General features: G+C 39.8%; 1 protein-coding gene across 1 annotated transcript; it reads left to right on the forward strand.

Moving 5' to 3' along the window:
* Positions 1-10818: 10818 nt before the first annotated feature.
* On the forward strand, positions 10819-19717 carry LOC107284227 (angiopoietin-related protein 2). The gene is made up of 5 exons (XM_015812254.1): positions 10819-11394; positions 13142-13328; positions 14411-14601; positions 15319-15589; positions 18642-19717. Exons 1-5 carry the CDS (start codon positions 10819-10821, stop codon positions 18833-18835), a joined length of 1419 nt encoding a protein of 472 aa, XP_015667740.1. The 3' UTR covers positions 18836-19717.
* The last annotated feature ends 79 nt before the right edge of the window (positions 19718-19796 follow it).

Genomic DNA, 19796 nt, shown 5'->3' on the forward strand with positions numbered 1-19796 from the left:
TATTCCCGTGTTTTGACAGAAGCTATGAAGTCTTTCATGTGAACACTGTGGTCTACTAGGGGATTTTGGAAGGCAGCCAAGATTCTATAAAAACCCTCCCACCCAAATTCTAAATTTGGTTGTACCTGCTAGAGTAGCCTGATACAAAGGAGATTGGAGCAGATAAAAATACTGTGACATGATCACTCACATATCAGGTTTTCATTAGCTTCAGTCAATGCAGATTATGGGAATTGCAGTCTAAGATGACTTGAGGGTCACTTTCGCTTATTCATTCACTTTTTCATTTGTTCCTGAACCAGAGGACAACCCAACTTCCATGCCTTTGTGTACATTTTTCTTTCTGCAAGATTGTATACTATTGTTACAAAGAGATATTTCTGCAAGGGCACTTTGTCACGAAGAGCTGCCAAAATCACCTCTCTTTTGAGGAAACTAATAAGAGATGGGCATGTTGATACAAACAAATGAGAACCAGTTTGGTTTAGTGGTTAAGACAGCAGGGTAGAAACCAGGAGACCGTAAATTCTAGCCCCACCTTAGCCACGAAAGCCAGCTGGGTGACTTTGAACCAGTCATTTTCTTAGTCCACACATGCTCTCAGCCCATTTGGTTGATCTGAAAAAAGCAGATCCTGAATTTGTGGGAAACCACTTGGGGGGAAAAAAAGCTAATGCAAGCAATGATCACTTAATAACTACCAGGTCTTTGTTTACTAATTAATTTAATTTGTTTGCATCCATCTCGCTGCTAGACTTTTAATTCTCACACACCCATTTGAAGCTAGAGTTAGAAGAATATAAACAGTGATAGTTTAGGGCGTAGCCAAAATTGCTTTGAAGAAGAAATATGAGCAACCACATCTAGCCAGTATAAATAACAGCTAGTTATTAAAATGCAAGAAAAGGCTTCTTTAAACACAAAATCATGGGAACGTTTCCACTGCCTGAGAAAATAAACTTGGGGCAATGCACTGCTAGCAGGAAATGCTCCCAACTTTGTGAGGAATGGACAAAAACCTCAGTCAGTAAAATTCCAAACATAATCACATGCCCTGTAATTAACTGCATTTAAGTGTGTCTGTATAATTTTACATTCCATACAGATAATGGTTCATGGTCCATGAGCCCAATGGTCAATGAACTTTTTCATACCATTGGAGGCCAATTTTCATTGCTTCAGATAGATCCTGTGAAAAATATCAGGCTTCTGGAGATCCTTGTCAGCCATTCAACAAGTTGTCTAGAACAGACTCCACAAGAAGACTAGAACTCCACTTTATGAGATACGCTACATTAACAGAATCTTGCAAATCTGATTCTGTTCTTCCTCCTCTTCCTCTTATGCAACCGTGAGCCAGGGAGGAGTCAACTTGAGTCTTTTTCTAATATTACTTCCTTCCAAGGATTCAAGGAAGGTTTCTCCCCTTTTCCTCTTTCTGATGGCTTTGGAACATTTAATAATAATAATAATAATAATAATAATAATAATAATAATAATAATAATAATAATAATAATAATAATAATAATAATAATAATAATAAAGTTGGAAGGGACATGTATCTCTATATCACTATATGAAGCAAGATTTGCAGCAATAATGAAAAATATTCCATAAATATTTTGATCCATGAAATGAAAAATACAAATAACAGTCTAAGAAGCGAGGGCCACTAGGACAGTTTTCCCCAACTTGGTGTTCTTCAAATATTTGGATATTAGTCCTTCCCTGTTTTTTATAACCTCTGAGAATTTGAAAACTGATGTCTAAAGAGCCTTAAGCTGGGAAAGGTTGATCTAGAACAGGGGTAGGCAACCATGGCTCTTTTATGACTCGTGGACTTCAATTCCCAGAATTCCTGAGCCAGCCATGCTGGCTCAGGAATTCTGGGAGTTGAAGTCCACGAGTCATAAAAGAGCCAAGGTTGCCTACCCCTGATCTAGAACATTCAGTTGTGAAATTCCATTGAGATATTAGAGCAAGAGAAAGAATAAACAGAAAGGAAATAGTTATCAATAAGTGACAGAAAAACATATTCCCTGTTAGCAGCAAAAAAAGAGGAGTTGGAATCTGCAAGATACTAAAAATAAAAACTTGTTCTACATAGTGGCTGAATTACAGGATGACATTATCCATATGGCTGTCTTTTTTATTTAAAGTAAGAGCATTACGATTGAAACTATTCATTCGTGTCATCAGTCATTTTAAAATCTCAAAGGCCTCCCAAAATCAAAATGAAGTTATGAAATCACCTGAAGAACAGCACCATAGTAGATTTGCCCAGGTTAAAAGTTTATCCTAGGCTAGGGGCATTCACCAGCTTTGGTACATGTAATGTACAATAATATGTCCAGCTTTGTTTCTGCTGTTAGACAGATAATTTTCTTTTGTATTTTGGATAAGATTGTTGGACAAGATGTTCATGCAGCTTTGACTCCATAATAAGTTACAACTATTTCAACCATGGAAGTAAGCAGGAAACAGGACACACAACTGGAACAATTGCACAACATAATAGTAAACATATGACTGGGAGCAGAAAGAGTTTTGGTGGGAAAATATTCAGATTTTGGGGAAGAAGAAGTTTTGACATGTTTCAGACCTACAGTGCAAATTGATTAGCATTTTTGCATAAAACAAATTTTTGGATTAAAATTATCAATTGCATAAATAACAAGTTCACATAAAGGAAAAGAAATCTGCAGATTTCCACAGTTAAACCAATGTTCAGTGTTTTATGTTAAAGTCATAGCAACCCAGGCCAACAGACTGAGTTATTGGGAATTACCACTCATGTGATATCCTTTGCCAGGACTGAATGTGGTAATTTGGTTTATCTCATTGCCAGAAAAAACACAGTGAGAGGGGCCAGTTCTAGACAGAGTAAGTTTAGTGAGGATCTGGAAAAATATTCTATACGTTCAGTTATTCAGAGCTGGATTCTCCATCACTCAGTGCTATCTATCATACCCGTGTAGCCAAGCCTCCCATCTTTTCTGCAAAAAGGTTTTTATCCCAAGAATGTCATGGTTTAAAATAGATATAAGTGATTGATTCTCTCCCTGGGACTTATATAGGGAAAAAAATTAATGGCAGCTTCAGCAAACAAAAGAATCCTAAGGTAAGTCTTCTAGTGTAAAATGAATACCAATTTGTACTGCATAAATTCTATCAAGAAAATAAACATGCTTTAAACTAAAATCCAAAAGGTGAGATACAAAGGACCACACATTACTTCCTTGTCAGCATGAGACTCTTTCAGCTCCTCTTCATCAGCACCAACGCATCTTATTTTTCCGTTTTCTCTTTTCATATTCTTTCCAATGCAGTTCTAATAAAGATGAAAAGGAAAATGGCCACCTCCCCTTACACAGAGGTGGAAGTACTGGCATTCAAGCATAATGGAGACTTTAGGCTCATTGGTGAAAACAATTGGTTTCAAAGGAGGAGTGGATCTGGGGAGAGAGCTTCTCAGAACTATTTACACTGGAGATTTCCCCACTGTACGTCTTTGCAAAGAGACATCCACACCATTTGTGGTCAGAGAGAGACATTTACATTTTAAGGAAATTTTATTTATTAGAGTTTGCCAGAAAGTGCTTCCATTCACAAAAGAGTTATTTGCAAAACACACCTTTCCCAGCACCAAGCTAATGAGGCTAAAAGCCAAATAAATTGATAAAGAGCACAGATCAGGGTGGAGGTGGCTTTGCTCCTCCCCAAAACTGCTTTTTTAAAACTGTAAAGGTTTTAAACAGCATAATCTTACCTAGACCAGAACGTATTAGAGGAGTCCAAAAATAATTTGCAATAGTGGAGAATCTGTCTAGCTCAAGGTTAAAATGTTGGGATATTGGTTTCCCAGAGCTGCAAGAAGAAAACCAAGCTCATTGAATCCCAAGACCCCAGTTATAATTTGGCCAAGGAATTATGCTCAAGTGAGGAACAAAGTCTGAGGTTCAAAATCAATTCACAGATTTGCCCCTACGAAACTGAAGCGTGTCCACTTTGGCAGAGGCTCAGAGGAACACCCCATATGTTTTATGTCCTTGAAGGAAAGCATAAGGTCTTGCAAAGAAGCTCATCCATCTGTTTCTTTGCCTTTGTCTTGTCCAGATGTTTTTCTACTTCCTAGTCTAATCTATAGTTTTACTATTTCTGGTAGTCTTCCATGCAAATGTTATTCAAGCCCAAGACTGCTTACCTTCCAAGCCCCAAATAAGATCAAAATCAGGGTCTGTCAACTCCAGGAACCTTCCCCTTCCCAGTTAAAACACCACAAAATTAGAAATGAATAGGAAGGAAGGGAACCTAATGAATGCCAAAAGGAGTTGCTGTGGGCACATATTGGTTCCCACTGAGAACTGCAGTGCTCAAGGCTTGCTTCATTTTTTCCATGGAAATAAATTTGGACATTTTGAGAATGGTATATTTAAGGTAGGGATTTACAAGAATACTGGTGGAGGCAAATTTGGATGCTTCATTCCTAGCAGATCCATGTTAGGAAGAAACGAAGCCTGATAGACTTACTTTCCTTGCTTAAAAAGAAAAGTCTGCAAAAATATATCAACTGAGTGGAAGAACTCTTGTGGGCATAGGATGTTTAAATGCAAAAGAAGGGTAAACGGAAGACATCTCCCAGGGGATCACCTACAATGGAGAACGTAAATCCAATTTGCCTTCCCAAATCGTCTGCTTAATGTTTCCTTCAGAAATTGTTTCCAATAAAGATTGAAACAGAGCAAACTTTAGCTGATACGTATATTCCTACCTTAGATAAGTTTACTTGAGCATGATTTTAAGTTTCCCTTGTTACCTTCTTTCCTTCTCTTTGACATCTGTGTTCTAGATAATGTCCTTTTCATCTCCCAAATAGAATAGATACCTAGGTGTACACAAACATATATTTACTTACATTCAGGTCTTCAACTTACCATTCATTCAGCAACCAACTGAAGTTATGAAGGCATCATATGGTGGCTATGACCCTCCTCTGGAATTCCCTTCCCAGACTGGCACTTCTTCCACTCTTTGCTTTATGACCGCATCACTGGGCAGGGGGTTGGACTAGAAGACCTCCAAGGTCTCTTCCAACCCTATGATTATGATTGTGATTGTGCAATGGAAAGTCTGGTCACAATCACCGTTGTAAGTTAAGAAATACCATATACTTCACCTGATAGCTAAAGACCCAGTGGCTATATTTACACAACGTGCTCATTTGGTTAGTTATGTGTGAAAGAGTGAAAAAGTTGTGAAAACCCAACCCATTTCCTTGGCCCACAATTCAGAATATCATGTGAATGCAGAAAAAGGGTTAATTCCACAAACTATCTGGAGAGCAACAAGGGGAAGGGAACACACTCCGTGCCTTTAATTCTTATTATAAACAGTTCTATGACTGCCTTAAGAGGAAGCTGGAAATCATATCCTGATGGGCTACAGTGTGAAGCACAAGGAATTTAACACTTTTCCCTGGTGCTGGCAGAACGCATGATGTGAGAGACAGATGAGGGTCTGCCGAGAGATTGAAGTCTACGATATAAGGGGGTTCTTCTCCCTGCTTCAGCAAAAGACGTGGGTTCACGCAACGAAAGAGCTGGATGATTGTTTTGGACTCGGAGGTGACCAGTACGCAGGTAAGATAGTGGGGAATTGAATAGATTGAAAGGACAAATTACACAGAAGTCCTTCTACGCAGAAGTCCTTTTAAAAAACTGCCAATTCTCATCTATATATAGAACAAGGTTATTAATGAAGGTCATTTTGTATTCCTTTTGCCTTTTGGTTTGGAGAAGCTTTATGTACAAGGAACAGTGTGTCTATGCAGGAAATAATTTATTCTGTTTATAAATATTATGAGGGGGTGCATAGCTGTTTAATCTTTACGACAAAATGGAATTGAGTAACATGCAACAAGTTAGTAGGAAATAGGCCTTCCATATCCAAATAATGTGGACGAAGACTTGAAAGTGTCCTTGGCTGCCCTTCCTTCCATGCCATTGATCGTACGGTGTTGTCTCGTGGGGTTGGTGGCAGATTGGTGGGACTGTTGACTGCTTCTCCCCAGTCCTACATCCTACAGGCTCAATTCTCTGTTCAGAAGTAGGAATTCAAATGGCAGTAAAATATTGAACCAATACCAACATTTCTACCTGAGCCAGGCAGAGTCTGCCTATCCGCATCAGACAGGTTAAGGGGTACAGGCTGAGAAACCATCTTTCAGGAAAGATCAAAGGGGAGGGAGCCAGGAATCTGACCTTCTCAATGGCAGACCCCTCACTGGGGAATTCTACCTGCCCACCCATCCCAAATGCATATCGGTAAAGTTGTGTTGCTCTTTCTGGAAGACCTCAAGACATTTCCTTCAGGGGTTCAGGGCAGAGGATGGAAGTTAAATGGATGCAGCCAATCCAAGGAGGACTGTCGTGTGGTTTAGATGCCAATATAATGGGTTTTATTTTTATGATTTGAATCTTTATTTTATGGTGGCTTATATGTTTTTATTTCATGTAGAGGTACTTAGAAGCCTAAGAAGAGGCAGGATATAAGTTTTGCAGTAGTTCTCAACCTGTGGTCTGCAGATCCCGGAAGAGCCATGATGTCATCATAGGGGGTCCATGAAGGCTTGAAGAAATGTTGTGATTTAAATCTTGAGTTAAGTCTTGGGGATCAAAATACAAAAGATATTTAAAGGGGGTCTGTGATAAAGAAAAGGTTGAGAACCACTGAGGTATTGAACAGCAAAAAAAATCTATATGATTGCTAGAGCTGAAAACAACTTGCTAGTAGAATAGTGAAATAAAATAAATTTCCCATGGGCAGCAATTTAGAGTTTGGTCAGTTCATTTTATAAATATGTGAAAGAGAATATCTCACATGCATAATGGAAGGCAGACATATGTAATAAATTATTATTATCTGTTCATAACAATGTGAAGTCACAGCTGCCAATATTCATCAAATTCTTTCCAAGAATCTAAGATATTGTAATGTGTCAGCATATTATCTATGTAAAATCAATTGATAGATGGAAATTTTGTCAATGTGCAGATTTAAAGGTAGTCCTCAACTTATGATCACAATTGAGCCCAAAATTTATGTTGCAAGCGAGAAATTTGTTAAGCAAGTTTTGCCCCATTTTATGACTTTTCTTGCCACCTTTGTTAAGTGAATCACTATAGTTGCTAAATTAGTAACATGGTTGTTAAATGAATCTGGTTTCCCCATTGACTTTGCTTTTCAGAAAGTGGCAAAAGGTGATCGCTTGATGCTGGAACAGTGCAACTGTCATAGATATGAGTCAGTTGCCAACTGTCTGAATTTTGATCACGTAACCATGGGGATGATGCAACTGTCATAAGTGTGAAAAATGGTCATAAGTCACTTTTTTCAGTGTTGTAACTTTGAACGGTCACTAAGGGAACTATTGTAAATAGAGGACTACTTGTATTATGATTCATCGCAGAAGTCAGCTAGATGTTCAGAATGGATTTGACATTTTTATCCACCCATTGAGTCCTTTCCAAGGACCTGGGATAGGCAGATGTGAATGTTTGATGGTGTTAAGGGTATTGTCACAGGATATAAACTGTGTAACCCTTACTTGCAATTGACTGAAGGCAATTTTCTCAATGCCGATGGTGTTCTAGTGGTGGTCCAGTTGTTTTGGGATTGCACCCAAGGCGCCTATTACTATTGGTACAATCATTTTATTTGCAGGTCTTTGAATTTTGTGGGTTTTCTTCATTTTTTTCTTTTATATTCTGTTATCTCCAGGTACTATCCACTGTCCAGACTTCTTTATCATTATCATTATTATGCATTTTTAAAAAAAAGGTTTTGTACTGAATGTTATTTAAGATGGTGTTGCATCATAACATACTGTAATTAGTTTTCCATTGTCTTTTTCATCAGGTTGAGAGAAAATGATTGGCCCAAAAATCATGTAGCTGGTTTCATGCCTAAGGCAGATTAGAACTCAAAGTCTCTTAGTTTCAAACCCGCTGCCTTTCACCACATCGCTACACTGTCTTTTGTTTAAGATCTACCTTTACGTAAAGCCATCCTATGTGAAATCTGGGAAGGAGAAGGAAAAGTTCAGTTCCAAGAAAATAACACTCTGTATGTGCTTTTGCAGGAATAGTGTAACTTTTAAAAATGTTTTCTCATTATCAATACACACTCTGTGGGGGCTAAGAAGCAAAATCTGATTAGTTTAATGCAATTTCAATTCAGTTCAAATTTGTGAGGTCCTTGTTTCTCTTTGAGCTTGGTTGTTTTCTTGCAGATGTTTCATTACCAAACTAGGTAACATCATGAGTTCTAGTAGGGAGTGGGGTTTGCTCTCATTTTATATACATACATACATGCATACATACATACATACATACAACCCAAAGTTCAACCCAACAAATATTCTCTTCTATCAATTTATTATAGCCATAAAGCCAGATCAATGCCATTTTATTTACATTCCTTAGAAATAAATACAGCCATATTTAGTAAGTATGTTTAGGATTGCAGCCTATGGGTGAATCAAGGTGAGACTTGAGACTATAATGTTCTGATTTCCAACCTTGCTAAGCTTTTCTTTAAGTTCCACGTTAAAGCTGCCTTTAATACATTACATCTTAATGCTGTGCTTTTTTTCTGGATTTTGTTGAAATCACAGATGTACCTTACAGTATATCAAAACAAATATCTATTAAACTTTGATTCTCAGATTTTTTTCATTCAAGTTGAGTTTAGGAGTTTGGAAATCTGGAGGCAGCTGGTTCAGAAGCTCATGCCAAATGCAGAAGAAAAGATTGTCTAGAACAGCATTTCTTAAACTTTCTTCTCTCAGGACTCCTTCCCACTTTTAAAAACTATGGGAAATCCCAAAAAGAGCTTTTGATTGTATGGCTTACATTTATTGATGTTTATGATATTAAAAGTTAAAATTCACACATTCACTACCACTAGTGCTTCTCACATTTGCTTGATGGGATTTTAATATTCATTATTTTTCAAGATAGGCTGGCAAATAATTTTGATTTCTCAGACCTCTGAGAGGTCATGAGGACCCCCAGAGATCCCAGGACCATATTTCAAGAAATGCTACTCTAGATTGTTCCTAAGACTAAATGGTGTAATATTAAATGTACCTTCCTCTTTAATGTATAAGATAATATTTTCATGCAATTGCAATAATATAATTGCATTTGCATGAAAATGCAATTATTTTATTGGGACTAGAGAAAAGAGGTGTATTAGGGGGAATTCAATGCTTTTGCTCCTGTGCTGCAATCTTGAAAGAAGGGGGAAAATCCTTATCTGATATTAGATGGAAGAATATTGGTCAATGACACCAAATAGATCAATTTTCTTCTAAGCAAATACTGGTAGTCCTCGACATATCACCAAAATTGAGCCCAAAATTTCAGTTGCTAAGCAAGACAGCTGTTAAATGGGTTTTTGCCCCATTATATGACCTTTTGCCCCAGTTGTTAAGTGAATCACTGCAGTTGTTAAGTGAATCGGCTTCCCACTTTGACTTCGTTTATTGGGAGCCAGCTAGAAAGGTTACAGATGATGATCGTATGACCCCAGGACAGTGCAACTGTCATGAAAACATGCCAAATGCCCGAATTTTGATCACGTGACCATGGGGATGCTGCAATGGTGGTAAGTCTGAAAAACGGTCGTAAGTCACTTTTTTCAGTGCCATTGTAACTTCAAACAGTCACTAAATGAATAATTGTAAGTCAAAGACTACCCATGTGGGTTTCAGGGAAAGTATTTTTCTTAAGGCATGTTAAAATTCTGTTTCAGGTCAGACATAAACTAAATAGTGATCAGCCCCTTCTCAGCTGATGCTTAAAAAAAGCTGAAGGTGACATACATTAAATGCAAATACATACTTTTGGCTCTTATGGTACAGTGCTATGTATGGCTAATTAAATGTGTCTTAATTCAGAAGGCAAGTGCATGGGATTACAGCTGTAGCTGGCTTGCATCTGATCTCTTGCAAGGCATATCTGGGGAAAAAAATGGAATGAATTGCTTGAAATGAAATTATTTTGGCAAAGTAGCTGGCTGACAGAGATTGCAGACGGTGTAATGATTTTCTGTCCTTTCTTTACCAACTTGTCTGAAAATAGCCAAGTTGGCTGGTTCCAGCCCTCCCACTGCTAACAGTAAATACTCGCAGCTATTTTAATCTCTTCTTCTGCTCTTGAAAGCCAGCATGAGAACAGGGACAGGGAGAAGGGGTGGGGGTGAAAGAAGCAGTGATAAAATCCAGATGGAACTGCCCAAGAGGCCTGGGAGTGGACACCCTGTTTACACAGGAACTAGGAACCTCATCTGTTCAGGGTTTATCTCTTGCTCTCCTTCCCTCTCAAATCCCACTGCAATGTTAATCCAAATCTAAACTGATTATTTGCCAACCGTGAAGTTTGTAAGATGGAAACACCCTTCAGGGTTTCTGTCTTGGTTGCTTCTCACTTGTAGAAGAGACATGTCCGAGGCATTGAGCCATCTCACACGTGAGACTTATATCAGTTTTGTTTTCAGTTGGCTCCAATGCTGACATGCAAAGTGAACTTTTCTCCTCTCATGAGTTATGATAATGAAAAAGTCCAAGGGAAGGCCCAATGCAAGTTTTGTATCATTTGTGTAAACAGGTGGCTTTACTTATTTCATTGTGCATTCCTTGTTGCTAAGGCCTTATTGGGTTTGAAGCTGTTCGTCCTCTGCTTTGTAGGTCTTCCGAGAGGAGGACTTGTTTCTGATCCACCCTGCTGGCGGCTTTTGGCTCTTTTCCCACAAATATGGAGGCTCAGTCCTCAGTGTTGGTGCTGCTGTTACTGAGCCTGGCCAGGCCAATTCTCTCAGGTCCTGAACCAATCACTGGACCAAGATGTACCTACACCTTCATCTTGCCTCAGCAGAAGTTCACAGGAGCAGTGTGCTGGAGCAGTGTACGTCCTCCCCCTGAACCTCCAGGTCCCAACCGTAGTGAGGTGGAGGAGCTCCATGTCCAGCTGAGCCGGCAGCAGGCCCAAATGGATGAACTACGGCGACTGGTGGAGGTGGACGGGGCCATGGTGAGCGAGGTCAAGGCATTACGCAAGGAAAGCCGCAATGTCAATGCCCGGGTGACCCAGCTCTATACTCAGCTGCTTCATGAGATCCTTCAGCGAAGAGAACGACCAGTGCAGACCTCTCAGCTGGAATGGCGTGTAGCCAATGCTTCTGCTGAGGCCGCACAGGTGGCGGCCAGTTATCGCCAACTGGAGGGGAAGTACAATGCTTTGGCTGCCCTTGTCAACAATCAGAGTGCCCTGATCAGCCGCCTAGAGAGAGACTGCCAGCAAGGAAGAACGGGCAAGGAGGTGCCCCCACAGGTACTGGCCAGTGGGAACTGGGACTCAGGAACCAGAAAGAGGACAAGAGGGTGGGCAGGGTAGAAAGAAGCCTGGTTTCAGGATTATGAGGACAAATGGAAGCTGATTTTTTTATTTATTTGAAACTGGAATTTTCTAAAATCATGGGAAATAAACAAATCCATAAAATCGCATCATTTCAGTCCTGATATCAGTGAAATCCATTAAGGGTTAACAACGTATCTATTTTAACTTTGATTAAAAAAAAATCAGCTTTATATTCCTTCCTTTTATTTTTAACAGTCTTGAACTTTAGAATACCAAAAAGAATTCTGGAAAGAACTAGGAGAACTTTGATGGAGGAAGTGTAATGGCTGGAAGAATCTAAAATAAGATGCATTTAGATCAGAATTTCTTAATCTTGACAAATTTAAACCTGTAGAGTTCAATTTGCAACATGGGGAATTCCAGGAGTTGAAGTCCACACATCTTAAAATTGGGAAAGGTTTCCCAAGGTTGGGAAACACTGGTCTAGACTATCTAGATTTGTTGTTTTAATAAAGTGTAATCAAGGCTAATCAACAAATTGAAGTGGGCAGTGTTATATTACTGCAGACTTGTGTGTCTGAGAACAATTCCAAAGAAGACTGATAAAGAGAGCTGTTGGATGACATCTGGAAGTTTTTACTTGGCAATTTTAGTAGTGTCAAAATCAACAAGATAGGAGATGGAGCATCACAGTTAAAGCTGCTACCTTTTGCACATGTGTCATGTACACATTCAGAAGGGGCAGGGTTTGCGTTATAATGCACCAGCCACCATTCTTGTTGATTTTGACTCCAACCACCCATGAATACCATTACACTCATTGAAGATCCAAAAAGAAGGATGCCCAGGGGAGCTTTTTCTACACAACAAATTTGAGGGGTTGAAGAAGATGGAAGGAAAGACGTGTCAGAGCCAAGGCAGAAATCTTTTCCTGAATTGACAGAGAGAGGACACTGGCCAGCATTACTGGAACCATCACTGAAATGCAGATAGCTAAATGTAAATTCTGCTTGCAGAGCTAAACTGGGGAAGATTAAACTAACTGGTGCAATTAGCCTTGATGTATTTTCTTAATAAATTACCCACATCCAAAAATCCAAAGAAGTCGTTGCACTGTGTTATCCATCAACTCCTATGAACTCACAGGAAGCCCATGTGACAGTAATCATAGGGTGAAAGCCATGTGATTTGCACCACCCACATTTGCAGCATTCCAAGTTAATCTGCTTTCAGACCACCAGGGTGGGATGAGCAAAACACTTCCCCCACACTTCAGATCTAGCATCTTGCTTTCATCTATTTCCTTAACTATTGTTTAGAAATAAATATACACATCTATTCTATGGGGGCATAATTCTCTTCAAGTGCATTGCTCTAAGGCTGGGACCTTTTGGTTTCTTCACAAAATAGCTTTTGCCAATTTCATGCTTTCCAAATGTGTTCTGGAGAGCACCAGGCAAGGGAAGGATGGGCTTCTACAGATGTAGCCCATTTCCCGCCACAAATTGAAAAGATTTGGGTTTGCTCTCTGTAACTGGTTGTATCATAGGCAGCCAACAGCAAGTCTGGTTTATCCATGACTCATCCATTTTCTGGGGAAACATTCTCCCCCCAAAACCAGCATAGGAAGAGTTGTAGAGCTCAGATCAGATTGTTTAAATTGGATGTTGCTCCCTGAGGATATGATTATTGGATGAGATTGCTCCTCCTCTTCACACAGCCACCTTTGGCACCAGTGGTACCTCACAACCCTGCAAGCACCTCTAATGAAAGCAGAGCCCACTTTGACACCATCAATGACATCCAGCGAGACCAGACAGCAACTGCCCAGTACTGGTCTGACAAGGCTCCCTCTTCACTGGCTGACACTCCGCTGCTCCCTGCTGTTGGGCCCACCAAATCTACAGGTGAGGGAGCACACAACTGCCAAGAAACACAGCTAAAGTTGTGCTTAGCAGTCTGTTGCCATGATGGGAAGTGACCAGATCCTAGGTCACCCAGATGGGGAGGTAAAGTTATTTCCAAAGAGGAAGACGTAGTGCTCCTTTACCCATCGGTGAGAGAAATCTGAGTTACTTTTCTATATGATATTGGTATGATGATTTATGTTTCATTTTATGTAGGGAATTATTCAGCTATGCAATTACTCCACCTATAATTTGAAGTAAATCAGTCCTGGAACAGTTTAATGCTACTTCTTTGTGTAAAATACAGATTAATATGTACAAGTCTTGGGATGTTCATGCAGACAAAGCATAGACATCCCAAGAATTCTTTATCTTGTAAACAGTTTGCCACTTTTCTCTGCACTGCTTTATCCCCTGGCCCAAAATATAAACTGCAAGTGCTTCATGCTATTCCTAGTATACCTTTAGACTGCTAACTAAAGGGTGTTCCATTCCTCAGATTTATTAGTTTGGTTTTGAAAGTTGAAGTAGAATTATAAACCGCTATGAATAGCCCATTATAGTTTAGAAGTATTCATATTCTTAATGCAGAGTGTTGGTCTTATAGCTTCTCCCCACCCAATACTATTCACCCTTACTTATTCATGGGGCCTCCTGCTTCTTCCATAAAGCATCTGTTGACCAGAACCAAATAAAAAATAAAAAAAGATTGTAGTCTATACTGAAACTACCTCCCATCCCTTTCATCTTGGAGAGCCAAGCCCTTGATCTGATGATCTAGCTTGGCTGAGCATCAAACAGTGTTTTCTAAGAGAAACCAGTGATTTGTTCGTAGGCTTTCAAAACTGACAAGGACCTAAATGCCAGAACATGGCTTCCTAGTATATAGGAGGCCCTTGGTGCAGGAGAGACATTCCCTCTGTCTGAGTCTTTCTACGGAAAATGTGGTTTATGATTAAAGGCATGCTTACCACAAGGCAAAATATCAACAGTGGTTCCTTAGACCAAAATTGTGGTGTTTTTCTAAAAGCCACAACAGCATCAGTCACTTTGGAATAAGCTTTATTTTGTTTCCTGTGCAGGGCCTTGGTCTGACTGTCAAGCAGCTCAACAGGATGGCCAATCCAGTGGCATCATCATGCTACAACCCGCTCATGCTCAGGGTATCATCCAGGTTTGGTGTGACCAGGAATACGATGGAGGTGGTTGGACGGTCATCCAGCGGCGGCAGGATGGATCAGTCAATTTCTTTACCACTTGGCAGGATTACAAGGTTGGAGGATGTGGCTCGTGGTGCCCCCACAAAAAGAGGAGCTCTGAGGAGGAAGGATACCCAAATTGTGGGTACAGTTAGGTGGAGAGAATTGCAGGATGCATGCTTACCTGAAGTTAGCATTAGAGAGCTGAAGTCACCCAGCAGGGCTGAGGATGAAGAGCCATACATGATGAAGCTAGGAGCCAGGTTCATAAACTGAACTTCAGTGGGTGGCTATAAGTAGCATTCACGAACCCCAAAGCAAAAAAACTCAGGCATACATACTTTGGGACCTGGTTACCATTATAGAAAAATGGTTATAAATTTATATTTATCCTCATTGACAAGGAATTGGGTTATCTAACCTAAGATTGTTTGTACTTTAGTTCTTGAGAAAGCGATAATGGATGGATTCTTCCATAATGTTAAGCTATAAATCATGGTACACAAAATACATTAAGCCAAAAAATACACATTTTGCCTTAGTAGCATACCAGGGATACAGGGCTGTTCTCTTAAGCGTCCTAACGGTTCCACAGATACCAGATGATCTCTTTGCAAAGGAAGGAGATAGGGTTGAGTCTGGATGGCCGATTATTTTGGGTATTCACCTGGCATGGTATGAGTGCATGTTCTGTGAATGAAATTTGTAATTTCCCACCACAGAAGTACTCTAGGGAGAGTCATCCATCTCAATGACACCTGGTAATCATTTGCCTGCTGTGTTTTTCTTAGAATGGTTTTGGGAACCTGGAAGGGGAGCACTGGCTGGGCCTGGAATTCATTTACTTGCTGACCCACCAGGGTTCATACATGTTGCATATATTAATGGAAGACTGGAGTGGGCGACAGGCATATGCTGAATACAATACCTTCGCTCTGGAGCCCAAGAGTGACTTCTATCGGCTACGGCTGGGCAAATATCAAGGCAATGCTGGAGACTCTCTCTCCTGGCACAATGGTCGACAGTTCAGCACTCTTGACCAAGACCATGACGCTTACTCAGGTAAGAGGGCATAACTGCTGGCAGAAACTGCTGGAAGGACACATCAAAAAACGAGCAGGAAAGACTATTGATAAAAAATAGTTTGGTGTAATGTTTAAGGACATGGACTAGAAGCCAGAAGACTGTAAATTACAATCTTCCATTAGCCATACAGGTGAAACTCAAAAAATTAGAATATCGTGCAAAAGTTCATTTATTTCAGTAATGCAACTTAAAAGGTGAACCTAATATATGAGATAGACTCATTACATGCAAAGCAAGATAGTTCAAGCCGTGATGTGCCATAACTGTGATGATTATGGCTTACAGCTCATAAAAACCCCAAATCCACAATCTCAGAAAATTAGAATATTACATGCAATCAATAAAACAAGGATTGTACATAGAACAATATCGGACCTCTGAAAAGTATAAGCATGCATATGTACTCAGTACTTGGTTTGGGCCCCTTTTGCAGCAATTACTGCCTCAATGCGGCATGNCATTCTTCCTCCAGACTCTGGGTCCTTGGTTCCCAAATGAGATGCAAAAGTTGCTTTCATTAGAAAAGAGGACTTTGGACCACTAAGCAACAGACCAGTTCTGTTTTTCTTTAGCCCAGGTAAGACGCTTCTGATTTGGGGTTTTCATGAGCTGTAAGCCATAATCATCTTACTTATGACACATCACGGCTTGAACTATGTTGCTTTGCATGTAATGATGCAAATGTCGTATTCCTCTTGTCAAGCCACTCCTGAACAACAAACAACATCAGAAGCGTCTTACCTGGGCTAAAGAAAAACAGAACTGGTCTGTTGCTTAGTGGTCCAAAGTCCTCTTTTCTAATGAAAGCAACTTTTGCATCTCATTAATCCCTAAGCTAAATCAACATATGCAGACCATAAGGATAGAGTATTGGGAAAGGTAATTATTCTGTCTCTGAAGAGAATGATTAAAGGGCTGGCTTATTTTTCCAAAACAACACACTATGTGTATATGTATGTGTTTTCCATATCTTTAATTCAAAAAAGCCCAGATTGTTAAATGTACAAAGAGATGAAACTGGTCCCAAAGCCATGATTACGTTTATAATCAAATTTCAGCCAGTTTAAAATATTTTGACTTATAAAGGCCATATGTTGTCTTATGTACATCAAGGAGACTTGGAGGTTTCTATTCTCCTGCAAAATGCATTATCTACTTAGATATGCTGCCTCAGCAGAAACTTTCATTTTAGGAGACAAAACTAATTTTTTTTATTTCCAGAAAATCAAAGATTTCCAGGTAGAAGACTCAAAAGGCCTTGTGCAGCTAATCTGTCTTTTCCTCTTGAAGATTTTTTTGACGTAATTTATATCAATCACAATAGGGGAAAAAATAAGAGGGAAAGAAATAGCAAGTCAGCACAAACTGGGTTTTCCACTTGCCTAAACAGAATTTTCTATTTGGGGCAGAATGGCTGCAAAAGAAAATCCTTGTCTGTTTTATGATTTTAGCAGTTGACTTGTACTCTGGCCCAAGGTATATATCATATTAGCTTCAGTGATGTCCATTGGTTTTACTTCTGTCTTTAAAACATAGTGTTGGCTCTTATTTCCCATTTTGTTGAGCAGTGGGAAGAGTAAGAATTGTGCTACGTTAAAGAACACTGAGAATCTAGAACAGGGGTGTCAAACTGCCGGCCTCTAGGCCGGATGCGTCATGCCGAAACCGTGCCCACCGTGCCCAGCTCCGGCAATGGGGAAAAAGTTGCGATATGTTGCGACATGTCACGTGACGTGGCGGGTTTGACACCCCTGATCTAGAATGTGCGATTCACAAGATATTAAAGGAGAGCTTAGGTGGGAAGCAAATTAATATTTCTATAGCAGCAGTAAACTTGCTTAATTCTGCCTCAAATTTCTAGAAGGGAGACTGGACATTTAAAGGATTTCAATTTCAATTGAATATCTTTCTCTCTCTCATTTGTCTTCCACCATTGCAAAATTGGTTCCAACTGTTTCTTTTTTTTTTCTTCCAATAATTGGAAGTTATGTTCATTCCAAATGCTGCTTGATACACAAAGCAAAACTGGAGAGAAACACACTGCACCAATAAAACATCATCTGATTTATCTACAGGTAGTCCTCATTTAGTAATCCAATTAGGACTGGGAGGTGGGTCATTAAGCAAAGCATTTGCTAAGATAAAAATAATCACTGTGTTGTACAGTTTTGTATAGGATAACCTATACTGACTGCATTGGTGAACATGAGAGAGAGAGAGAGAGAGAGAGAGAGAGAGAGAGAGAGAGAGAGAGAGAGAGAGAGAGAGAGAGAGAGAGGATGACTTTTGCATTAGTGCCATAGCTGCAGACCGTTGCTGTCCAAGAAACTTGCTAAGCCAATGCTACCCAAATTTATCTAATCAACTGATACTTTCTCAATGCAGTATAACATTTATCTCAAGTTTTGGCATATGGTATTGTGTAAAGTTTGGATAATATGTGAATGTATATGAATATATACAGAAACATGCAGCACCACATTAATTAAGCTCCAAATTAAAAGAGAAAGCAGATCATAACTTTCCTGCAATATTTGTTAAAAATTCATAAATATCCATTTTCCAAGGTTGCTTGGAATGAATGTAAGGGAATTTCTTATGCACTCATATTAAAGATAAGGGTGGACAGCAGCCTGTGAAGGTCTTAAGAAATTGTGGGCACCCTTTTTCCTGCCAAGGAAGCGCCATATTTTTTCAATATTTTTTGAGAGATTGCATTGAATGCTAACACTAGATTGGGCTGAAGCCAGTGGAAGGCAGGCCCAAGAGTCAGTGATTTCCTTCCTTCCTTCCTTCCTCCCTCCCTCCCTCCCTCCCTCCCTCCTTTCATACCATTTGCTGGATTTGCTTGATGTCTAAATGTGTTATCTGCAAAAGTCATTTCAATTAGGCCAAGGAACATCAGCTAAACTCCATGTGACCCAGTGGCTGCCCAGTTTTGCCCTAGGTTACCAAAAGTTAATGGCATCTGAATTCATGGTTTCACGTTCTGATCTCTTCCCCCTCTCCCCCTATTCTTTCTCCCTAGGGAACTGTGCCCATTACCAGAAAGGCGGTTGGTGGTACAATATGTGTGCCCATTCCAATCTCAATGGCATCTGGTACAAGGGCGGTCACTACCGAAGCCGCTATCAGGACGGAGTCTACTGGGCAGAGTTTCATGGTGGTGCCTACTCCCTCCGTAAGGTGGTAATGATGATCCGGTCTACGCAAGGCAACTAAGTTCCATTCTTATCCACAGAAAAGACAACAAAGCAGACCAAAATCCAGATGGATGTACTTTACAAAAGAATTCACTGAACTCTGGATACACACCATGCTTTTTTTTATTATCTGACCTCAGGAGAAACATCTTTAACTGTCTGTGTAATGCACTGATTGGCTGAGAGCCTTGTACTTCACAGATCCCCCCACACCCACCCACCTGCTTCTCAGGCCATTCTTTCATAAAAAAAAGTATTACTTTTATCTTTCATCAAAAGAAGAAAGTGCCAAAGATATCTCAAATAGTACTTTAAATCATTTTAAAAGTCCTTGAAATCTGGCAAACAAGAAAGAAAAAGTATATTGAGGCACCATGTGGCAGAAAGCAATATTGTACAGTAGTAAAATATTTTTGGCTTTTTCCTGATATAGTTCTCATCACCCACCTTTGAGTTGACAGAAAATACTAGCATCCAATTTGCTCTCCCTGTGGTTGCCAGCCCTGGTCCCTGCAATTGACCCAGTCCTCCAAAGACACAAATTAGATTTTATGCATCCTGAGGCTGACCTTGGAAAATGTTATCGTAAAGGAAAAATATTTTCATCACCAGAACAACAAAAGACGTCTTAAATCTGTCTTATACACAATGTAGAATTAAGAAGGTAGGGCAAAAAAAAAATGTTGCCAGGGTGAGTTTATCCAGTGTTTAAGTGCATGTGGGGACATAGCTTTGAAAAGGCACCTTCATCCTTAACCCGGCATTGTGCAAAGAGAAATTCACTCCTCCAGTGGAGTTCTCCAGTCTGGCTTCAACTGGGAGTCTTGCAGTGGTAATGATGTCATTTCCAACCTGCCTGCATGCTTTTTGGACATTAAAGGCTAGTCTTCTTGCCCAGTTTTTACAGATGGAAACTGGAAGTAAAACTGGCCTTCACACAGCAATGAAGTGGAGGTTGCTTGGATCACTCTCTTACTTCC

The sequence above is a fragment of the Protobothrops mucrosquamatus genome, unplaced genomic scaffold (genome assembly GCF_001527695.2).
Source record: "Protobothrops mucrosquamatus isolate PMUCROS unplaced genomic scaffold, P.Mucros_1.0 scaffold76, whole genome shotgun sequence".
NCBI lineage: Eukaryota > Metazoa > Chordata > Lepidosauria > Squamata > Viperidae > Protobothrops > Protobothrops mucrosquamatus.

Coding starts and splice junctions, on each gene's coding strand:
- LOC107284227 (XM_015812254.1), top strand. CDS start 10,819: ATGGAGGCTCAGTCCTCAGTGTTGGTGCTGCTGTTACTGAGCCTGGCC. Junction 11,395..13,141: donor GCAAGGAGGTGCCCCCACAG/GTACTGGCCAGT, acceptor CTCTTCACACAG/CCACCTTTGGCACCAGTGGT. Junction 13,329..14,410: donor TGGGCCCACCAAATCTACAG/GTGAGGGAGCAC, acceptor TTTCCTGTGCAG/GGCCTTGGTCTGACTGTCAA.